The 10,675-nt window shown below is 36.4% G+C and overlaps 1 protein-coding gene across 4 annotated transcripts in view; it reads right to left on the bottom strand.

Annotated features, from left to right (window-relative positions):
• Positions 1-6,825: 6,825 nt before the first annotated feature.
• NADK2 (NAD kinase 2, mitochondrial) overlaps positions 6,826-10,675 on the bottom strand; it is a 49,252-nt gene continuing 45,402 nt past the window's right edge. For all 4 annotated transcript variants that reach the window (XM_045440212.1, XM_045440222.1, XM_045440232.1 and 1 more), the window contains one exon: positions 6,826-8,886. In XM_045440212.1, coding sequence (XP_045296168.1) covers positions 8,751-8,886 — 136 coding nt within the window. In that variant the 3' untranslated portion in view covers positions 6,826-8,750. The remainder of the gene's footprint in view (positions 8,887-10,675) is intronic.

Below are 10,675 nucleotides of genomic sequence, written 5' to 3'. Positions count from 1 at the left end.
TTCAGCAAAGTCGCAGGATACAAAATCAATGTACAGAAATCAGTTGCATTCTTATACACTAACAATGAAGCAACAGAAAGACAAATAAAGAAACTGATCCCATTCACAATTGCACCAAGAAGCATAAAATACCTAGGAATAAATCTAACCAAAGATGTAAAGGATCTGTATGCTGAAAACTATAGAAAGCTTATGAAGGAAATGGAAGAAGATTTAAAGAAATGGAAAGACATTCCCTGCTCATGGATTGGAAAAATAAATATTGTCAAAATGTCAATACTACCCAAAGCGATCTACACATTCAATGCAATCCCAATCAAAATTGCACCAGCATTCTTCTCGAAACTAGAACAAGCAATCCTAAAATTCATATGGAACCACAAAAGTCCCCGAATAGCCAAAGGAATTTTGAAAAAGAAGACCAAAGCAGGAGGCATCACAATCCCAGACTTTAGCCTCTACTACAAAGCTGTCATCATCAAGACAGCATGGTATTGGCACAAAAACAGACACATAGACCAATGGAATAGAATAGAAACCCCAGAACTAGACCCACAAACGTATGGCCAACTCATCTTTGACAAAGCAGGAAAGAACATCCAATGGAAAAAAGACAGCCTCTTTAACAAATGGTGCTGGGAGAACTGGACAGCAACATGCAGAAGGTTGAAACTAGACCACTTCCTCACACCATTCACAAAAATAAACTCGAAATGGATAAAGGACCTGAATGTGAGACAGGAAACCATCAAAACCTTAGAGGAGAAAGCAGGAAAAGACCTCTCTGACCTCAGCCGTAGCAATCTCTTACTCGACACATCCCCAAAGGCAAGGGAATTAAAAGCAAAAGTGAATTACTGGGACCTTATGAAGATAAAAAGCTTCTGCACAGCAAAGGAAACAACCAACAAAACTAAAAGGCAACCAACGGAATGGGAAAAGATATTTGCAAATGACATATCGGACAAAGGGCTAGTATCCAGAATCTATAAAGAGCTCACCAAACTCCACACCCGAAAAACAAATAACCCAGTGAAGAAATGGGCAGAAAACATGAATAGACACTTCTCTAAAGAAGACATCCGGATGGCCAACATGCACATGAAAAGATGTTCAGCGTCGCTCCTTATCAGGGAAATACAAATCAAAACCACACTCAGTTATCACCTCACGCCAGTCAGAGTGGCCAAAATGAACAAATCAGGAGACTATAGATGCTGGAGAGGATGTGGAGAAACGGGAACCCTCTTGCACTGTTGGTGGGAATGCAAATTGGTGCAGCCGCTCTGGAAAGCAGTGTGGAGGTTCCTCAGAAAATTAAAAATAGACCTACCCTATGACCCAGCAATAGCACTGCTAGGAATTTATCCAAGGGATACAGGAGTACTGATGCATAGGGGCACTTGTACCCCAATGTTCATAGCAGCACTCTCAACAATAGCCAAATTATGGAAAGAGCCTAAATGTCCATCAACTGATGAATGGATAAAGAAATTGTGGTTTATATACACAATGGAATACTACGTGGCAATGAGAAAAAATGAAATATGGCCTTTTGTAGCAACGTGGATGGAACTGGAGAGTGTGATGCTAAGTGAAATAAGCCGTACAGAGAAAGACAGATACCATATTGTTTCACTCTTATGTGGATCCTGAGAAACTTGGCAGGAACCCATGGGGGAGGGGGAGGAAAAAAGAAAAAAAAGAGGTTAGAGTGGGAGGGAGCCAAAGCTTAAGAGACTGTTAAAAACTGAGAACAAACTGAGGGTTGATGGGGGGTGGGAGGGAGGAGAGGGTGGGTGATGGGTATTGAGGAGGGCACCTTTTGGGATGAGCACTGGGTGTTGTATGGAAACCAATTTGACAATAAATTTCATATAATAAAAAAAAAATAAATAAAAAAAAAATAAATAAATAAAGTAATTAGCAATAGGTATGTAATTATTGCCATTTTGTTCATTGTTTTCTGGTTGATTTTGTAGTTGTTTCTTCTGTTGCTGTCTTCCCTTGTGGTTTGAGAACTTTTTTTAGAGTTATATTTGGATTATTTTTTCTTTATTTACTTATGGTGTATCTGTTTGAGGTTTTTGGTTTGTGGTTACAATGAGGTTCATGTAAAACAACCTATGTATATATAGCAGTCTGTCTTAAGTTGATGGTTGCTTACATTCTAAAGCATTCTAAAAACACATTCTTACTCCCCCCCCCCCGTTTTGTTTTTGACATCATATTTTACATCTTTTTATTTTGCATATCCCTAATTACTGTAGCTGTAGTTGATTTTACTACTTTTGTCTTTGAACCTTCTTATTAGCTTTATAATGGTTGATCCACTACCTTTACTATATGTTTGCTTTTACCAGTGAGATTTGTTTTTCTTTCATAATTTTCTTCTAGTTATGGCCTTTTCTCTTCTACTTAAGGCCCTTTAATGTATCTTTTAAGGCTAGCTTAGTGGTGAAGAATTCCTTTGGGGTGCCTGGATGGCTCAGTCAGTTAAGCATCTGACTCTTGGTTTTGGCTCAGATGATCTCACAGTTCGTGATTTCGAGCCCACTTTGGGCTCTGTGCTAACAACACAGAGCCTCCTTAGGATTCTGTCTCTCCCTCTCTCTCTGCCCCTCCTCTGCTTGCCCTATCTCGTTCTCTCTCAAAATAAATAAACATTTGAAAAAAAAAAAAAGAATTCCTTTAACTGTTGTCTGGAAAACTTTCTCTCTCCATTTCTGAATAATAGTCTGGTCAGGTAGAGTGTTGGTGTTCCTAGGTTTTCTTTTCCCTTTCATCATGTAATATATTGTACCATTCCCTTCTGGCCTGCAAAGTTTCTGCTGAAAAGTCAGCTTATAATCTTATGGGGGATATAACTAGTTATTTTTCTCTTGCTGTTTTTAAGATTCTTTTAGTTTTTTTAACATTTTAATTATTGTGTCTTGGTGTAGACCTCTTTGGATTCATCTTGTTTGGGGCTCTCTGTGCATCCTGGACCTGGATGTGTGTTTCCTTCCCCAGGTTGGGGAAGTTTTTAGTTATCGTTTCTTCATATAAATTTTCTGCCCTCTCCTTCCCCCCCCCCCCCCCCGCCCCACTTCTCCTCTGGGATCCCTATGAAATGAGCATTAGTGCACTTGATGTTGCCCAAGAGGTCCGTTAAATTATCTTCATTAAAATTTTTTTTTTCTTTATGTTCAGCTTTGGTGATTTCCACCACCATGTCTTCCAGATGCTGGTAGTACTTCTGCATAATCTAAACTGCTGTTGATTCCCTCTAGTGTAGTTTTTGTTTATTGTTGTATTCTTCGGCTGATTGGTTCGTTTTTATTTATTTTTTTAATTTTTATTTTTGAGAGAGTGCAAGTGGGGTACGGGCATAGAGGGGGACAGAGGATCTGAAGCAGGCTCTGCTCTGACAGCAGTGAGCCCGATGTGGGGCTTGACCTCACAAACCATGAGATCATGACCTGAGCCAAAGTCAGATGCTCAATCAACTGAGCCACCCACTTGCCCCAATTGGTTCTTTTTTTATATTTTCTATATATTTGTTAAAGTTCTCACTGCATTCATCCATTTTTCTCCCAAGTTTGGTAAGTATCTTTATGACCATTACTTTGAACTCTTTATCAGTAGATTCCTTATCTCTGTTTCGTTTCTTTTTTTGAGGTTTTGTCTTGCTCTTTCATTTGAAATATATTCCTGTCTCATTTTGACTATCTATGTTTCTTTGTATTAGGTAGATCAGCTATGTCTCCCAATCTTGAAGGAGCAGGCTTATGTAGAATGTGTCCTGTGGGACTCAGAAGGGCACTCCACCCTTATCACCAGAACTGGGCACTCCAAGGTTATCACATGTGGGGCATATGTGCTGTCCTGTTTTGGCCAGGGCACAATGCTGTGATCCTGCTGCTGGGTAGAGCTGATCCCCCAGCTCAGCTGGCTGCAGCACTTAGCTGCAGTTGCTGTAGATGCACTCGTGGGCTAGGCTGCTTCCCAAGGGTAGGAGCTGCTTTGGGGAGGAGCACTGGACCAAGGCCACCCCCACTGGGTATGGTAGGATGGGAGCTGTTTTGGAGGGGCACCTGCTAGAGTGGGCTATTTGGATGGATCAGGTCTGTAAGGGAGTAGGACAAGGCAAGCAGTGTTAGCTAGGTAGTGGCAGAAATGGTGCCTGCCAGCAGTAGGCCACCTATGTCCTTTGTGAAAGATTAATTGACCATATAATTGTGAGTTTATTTCTGGGTTTTCTATTCTGTTCCATTGATCTATGTGTCTGTTTTTGTGCCAGTATGATACTGTTTTGATTACTACAGCTTTGTAGTATAACTTGAAGTCTGGAATTGTGATGCCTCCAGTTTTCTTTTTTTCAAGACAGCTTTGCTATCTGGGGTCTTTTGTGGTTCCATACAAACTTTAGGACTGTTTATCTAGATTCTGTTCTGTTGGTTTGTTAAGAATGCTGTTGGTATAGGGATTGCATTAAATCTGCAGATTGCTATGGGTAATATAGGCTTTTTTAAAAAAAGTTTATTTTGACAGCGCAAGTGGGGGAGGGGCAGAGGGAGAATACCAAGCAGGCTCCACACCAGCAGCACGGAGCCCAATGCAGGGCTCAAACTCACAAACCGTGAGATCATGATCTGAGCCAAAACCAAGAGTCGGACGCTTAACCGAGACACCCAAGTACCCCTGGGTAGTATAGACATGTTAACAGTACAATCCATGAGCACAGAATGTCTTTCCATTTCTTTGTGTCATCTTTCTTTCATTAGTGTTTTATAGTTTTCAGAGTACAGGTCTTTCACCTCCTTGGTTAAGTTTATTCTTAGGTGTTTTATTAGTTTTGGTGTAATTATAAATGGAATTGTTTTAATTTCTCTTTCTGCTGCTTCATTATTAGTGTATAGAAATTCAACAGATTTCTGTATATTGACTTTTTTATCCTATGACTTTACTGAATTCATTTATCAGTTCTAGTATTTTTGGGGGAGTCTTTAGGGATTTTTATATATAGTATCGTGTCATCTGTAAATAGTGAAAGTTTTACCTTTTCCTTGCCAAGTTGGATGCCTTTTCTTTATCTTGCCTGATGGCTGTGGCTAGGACTTCCAGTATTATGTTGAATAAAGGTGGTGAGGGTGGACAGCTTTATCTTTTACTGACCTTAGGAGAAATGCTTTCAGTTTTTTTCCCATTGAGTATGAGGGTTGCTGTTGTTTTTTCATATATGGCCTTTATTATGTTGAGGTATGTTCCCTTTAAACCTACTTTGAGAGTTTTTATCATGAATGGGTGTTGTACTATGTCTAATGCTTTTTCTGCATCTATTGAAATTGTCCTATAGTTTTTATCCTTTCTTATTGATATGATGCATCATATATTGATTGATTGTGAATATTGACCCACCCTTGTTACACCCTGGATATAAATCCCGCTTGATCATGGTGAATGATTTTTTTAAATGCATTGTGTTTGGTTCAGTTTGTTATTATTTTTTTGAGGATTTTTGTATCTATGTTTATCCGAGATACTGGCCTGTAGTTCTGTTTTTGTGGTGCCTTTATCTAGTTTTGGTATCATAGAATGAATTTAGAAGTTTTTCTTTCTCTTCTGGTTTTTGGAATAGTTGGAGGAGAATAGGTATTAACTCTTTAAATGTTTGGTAGAGTTCACCTATGAAGCCATCTGGGCCGGGACTTTGGTTTGTTGCAAGTTTTTTGATTACTGATTCAATTTCATTGGTGGTAACTGGTCTCTTCAAATTTTCTATTCCTGTTTCAGTTTTGGTAGGTTACATGTTTTTAGAGAGGCATCCATTTCTTTTAGGTTGTCCAATTTATTGGCATCTAACTTTTCATAGTATTCTAATTGTATTTCTATGGTATTGGCTGTCTGGTTTTGTCTTTTTTGAGGAGTTTGGCTAGAAGGTTATCAATTTTGTTTATATTTTCAAAAAACTAGCTCCTGATTTCATTGATCTGTTCTATTGTTTTTTTAGTTTCTATATCATTTATTTCTGCTCTGATTTTTATTTCTTTCCTTCTGCTGGTTTTGAGTTTTGTTCTTTTTCTAGCTCCTTAGGTATAAGGTTAGATTGAGATTTTTCTTGCTTCTTGAATAGGCCTGTATTGCTATAAACTTCCCTTAGAACCACTTTTTCTGCATCCCAAAGATTTTAGACTGTTGTGTGTTGATTTTCATTTGTCCCCATGTAACTTTATATTTCTTGATTTCTTGCTTTTAGTAGCATGTTATTTAACCTCCATGTCTTTATGGTCTTGCCAGATTTTTTCTTGTGGTTGATTTCTAGTTTTATAGCATTGTTATAAAACTAGATGAAAAGATGCATGACATTACTTAAGTCTTTTTGAATTTGTTAAGACTTGTTTTGTGCCCTAATATGTGATCTGTTCTGGAGAGTGTTCCATGTGCATCAAGTGAATATTTTTTGACAACTTTGGGTTAACTGGTTCTAATGATTTATACACAGTTTATTTTGATATTTAAAAAGTGAAATGAATGGAAATTCTTTATACCTGAAGACTACTAAACATTCAATATGATTTGATTTAGTGGGGCCACGAATATAAATACATGTGGAACATCAAAACTAGTGAAAAATATCTGCAGACTCTATACTTAAAAAGTAAGTACTTTACCCTCTGCTTATATAACAAGTCCTAGTTCTGTGTGCAACATCAGCAATATCCGGGAAAGTATCTTTTCCAGGTGGAAAAGACCTGAAACATACCATTTTGGGAGAATCTGATTTTCCATTAATGGTGCTATAAGAGTTAAGCAAGCAAATGTAGTTTAAAAAAAAAGATAATACCAGTTTAATTATGTTTATTCACATAGTTGCCATTAAAAGGTTAACTCATTCATAAACACGTTTCTTCTATTGCAATATCCTTTGCCTCTTAACAAATAAATCCCCAACACCTAGCAGAAATGTTAGTTATACTGCAAATGCAGCACATTAACTATTTTTTAAACTTTTAAAATATGGCTTATGAACAATTTTACAGAGCAGATTGCCTATTAATATGTAACATTAACAGATCTATGGTACCATTTTGGATAGAGTTGGCATTTTTGTCAAGAAGGTATTTTAAACTTCTTAGAGGAATTTTTATGGTGTGGAATTTCACTTCTTCATAAAGTGTTATCATCAGTACATTTTTAAATCAAGCCAGAAACTAGATCCAGCTCTGGGAAAACAGTAATTTTCATTGTACACATCATGTAAACACTGCTTTGAACGTCTATGCAGATACTCTTCGAAAAGAAAAACAGATTCTTGTTCTGGATATACATCAAAACCTAGATTACCTTTGTATAGTAACATTTATTTAAAAATTTGACAAGAACATATTAAATGTTGGCAAAAGTAATAGCACTCAATTCGATTATACATCCTAGCTCTCACAGAATTTGAGCCCACTCGTCTCAAGTTCTATCAGGACAGTCTGTTTCATTGATCAACTGAGATCCAGCATCTGACACAGTACATGGCACAAGGTATGTGTTCAATAAATATTTCAATGTTGAACTTTTTAGCAGCAAGTGAAAAAAAAACAGATACAACTTTGAATAAATGGCATGAGATTACCAGTTGTCTCATGACACAGCAGTAGGTGCTTTTTGTGAAAATGCTAGGATTACTTGTAAGTAGGTCAATAATTAGATAATTTCCTCTCAAACTAAAGGAAATCTCATAGTAAGGGCAAGAGAAGCCATAACATTTTATCTCCCAAAGCTAATGTGTAAAAACATGGAATATGAGCTAGTGAAAACTACCATGATATTAAAAGCAAGGCAATTCCAACTAATTGTGTTTTGCATATTTATTAAAGAATCCATTTTCTGACAAAACTCATAATACTGGATGAAAATATTTTTAAAAGGTTTTACCAAACTAATAGAATACGTCTAATCAGTTCATTCTTATAGTCTCTGATTCCATGTTAGAGTTTTAAATATGGAAGGAATCTATTAAGACTCAAAACCATTTTTAAAAAAAAAGTCTCTTCCCTCAAATAGCTATTGGATAATTAATACATTTGCAACAGTATCATGATTTTGTCCAGATATATGTATTTCACCCAGAACTGTCCAAATTAACCTGAAAATCAATTAAATGAAAACATCAATAATTTCAAAAATGATTTGAACTTCTTAAATCAATAGAGCCATAACAGTATTGTCCTCTGAAATTAGAAAATTCTAAGCACATATAAAAAACACATTTACCTACTTCAGTTAGGTCAATGTCAGGATTTATCAAAAATTCTCCATCAAAATTTTTTAAAAATCTTGATTTTTAGGCACTATAAAAAATATACCCTAATTAAATGATATATGTTGGTCTGACCAATTCCACAAAGTTAGGAAAGAGAAGGGAAAAAAAAAAATCTTGTACAGTGAAATTTCAAATCTTAAACATTTAATCATTTATTTGAGCTTACCTCTCTAAATTTAAAAATGTATCAGTACTCTTTGATTCCAACTATAAGCAATGTAGAAGTATAAATTCTGATCAGTTTAGTCCATCCATTCTCTAACACAGTGAACATCTTTTTTATCCAAATCCAAAAGAAGAATAATGCAAATCTCACTTCCTTGGTCACCTTTGGAGCTCAGGGCCAACCAGTCTCAACAATAACCAAACTATGTAGCTTTATGATTGGTAGTCTGTTTCTGCAGTGAACGTATTTTCCCAGTAATCAAAATTTGTCATCTGAGGAAATTTTTCATTACTCTAGAATCACAGTTCGAAGCTCATCTTCTTTATTGATCATCATCGAGGCAATTGCTCCATCATTAAACTCAAAAGAAGTACCTCCATCCACAACCATGCAGGCATCCCAACAACGAGATCGAACACATACCCTAAGCAGAAAAAAAATCTCATTAATATAAAGTTTTCTTTAAATTATGATTTCTTTAAAACCTTAAAACTTTAAAATTATGATTTCTTTAATTTTCATTGAAACTGGCAGATCATTCGGCCTTGATTTTAAAAATCAAGTTGTTCTTTGGTTTGAGAGAGTAACTGTATGTTATCAAAATCTCAAAATTAAGATATTCAGGATAGCTCCATTCACCCAAACATTTTTAAGAGAACAAGTTCAGACTTGATGGAACTCACAGGCTTTTTTCATATGACACAATGTTGAGTTATTACCATTTTAAGTACTAATATTGAGAATGTAACTATTTTCATGGATAATTTTGACTGAAGAACAAATGAAGAGGCACAAATGAACAGCTCAGTGAACACACTTGTGTAGCCTTCATCACCCAAATGAGGAATCAAATGTTCCCCAGCTCCCCAGAAGCTCCCTCACTGCTCTCCTCCAGTCTCTACCCTTGGGCCATCCTTCCCACGCATGCCCACTACTCTAATTTCAGTCACCATAGTGGTAATAGATAGCTCTGTTCTTGAACTTTATATAAATTGAAGAACACATAGGTTTGCTTTGTGTCTAGCTTCTTTTGCTTGACAGTTTGTTTGTGGGGGCACCCAGGTGGCTCAGTCAGTTAAGGGCCAGCTTTGGCTCAGGTCATGATCTCATGGTTCATGAGTTCGAGCCCCATGTGGGGCTCTGTGCTGACAGCTCAGAGCCTGTTCCAGATTCTGTGTCTCTCTCTCTCTTTCTGCCCTTCCCCTGCTCATGCTCTCTCTCTCTCAAAAATAAACAAAAAAGTATGCTTGTGAAATTCATCCATGGTTATTACATATAGTAGTATTGTGTTGTGTTCATTTTCATTGCTATATGAAAACGCTTCCATTGTGTGAAAATACCAAAATTTATGTACCTCCTCTATTCATAGACATCTGGGTTTTTACTACTGGAAGTAGTGCTACTACAAATATTCTTAAGCATGTCTTTTGTTGCAGACGTTTGTGTGTATACATTTCTGTTGGATATATACCTAAGAGCGAATTTGCTGGGTCACTGTGTGTGCTTTATTCAGCTTTGGTAGGTAACTGCCAAACAATATGCCCAACTAGTCCTAAAAATACTGCATGTAAATTGCAGTTACTCCCACCTTACCAACAACTAGCACCTTAGCTATTCTGGTGGGTGTGTATGGTATCATATTATATAGTTTCAATTTGCATTCCCCACATGAATAATAAGGTCAAGGATGTTTTTCATACACTTAGCCATTTGGATACCCTCTTCTGTGAAAGGCCTGTCTAGGACTTTGGCAATTTTTCTACTGAGTTGCCTTTTTCTTAATAGAGTTGTAGGAATCTTTACAATATTCTGGATAGAAGTCCATTGTTGCAAATCTATCACTCTGTGGCTTGCCTTTTTTTTTTTTTCCTTAATGGTGTCTCCATTAAGAAAAGTACTTAATTCTGAATAGTTCAATTTCTCCATCTTTTGTTAATATTGTCCAACTGCCAAAGTCATGAAGCTTATTCTGTTTATATGAGCAAAATTTAAATGTATTTGTAATTTCACCTAAATTGAGTACATAGATTTGTCGATTAATCAAAATTAACTTTCAAATGAGTAAAAGGAATTTGTTTTTCCTAGAAAAAATATCAACCATATTTCAAAAAAGAAAATATGCACACTATATAAGTAGCAATTCATAATTAAACTGTTCTTTGCTTGCCATGAGACAAATGACATTTTTCATAGTTTTGTTTAGAAAATTGGGC

Source organism: Leopardus geoffroyi, chromosome A1, assembly GCF_018350155.1.
Source record: "Leopardus geoffroyi isolate Oge1 chromosome A1, O.geoffroyi_Oge1_pat1.0, whole genome shotgun sequence".
Lineage (NCBI taxonomy): Eukaryota > Metazoa > Chordata > Mammalia > Carnivora > Felidae > Leopardus > Leopardus geoffroyi.
This window is presented reverse-complemented; position numbering and strand designations above follow the sequence as displayed.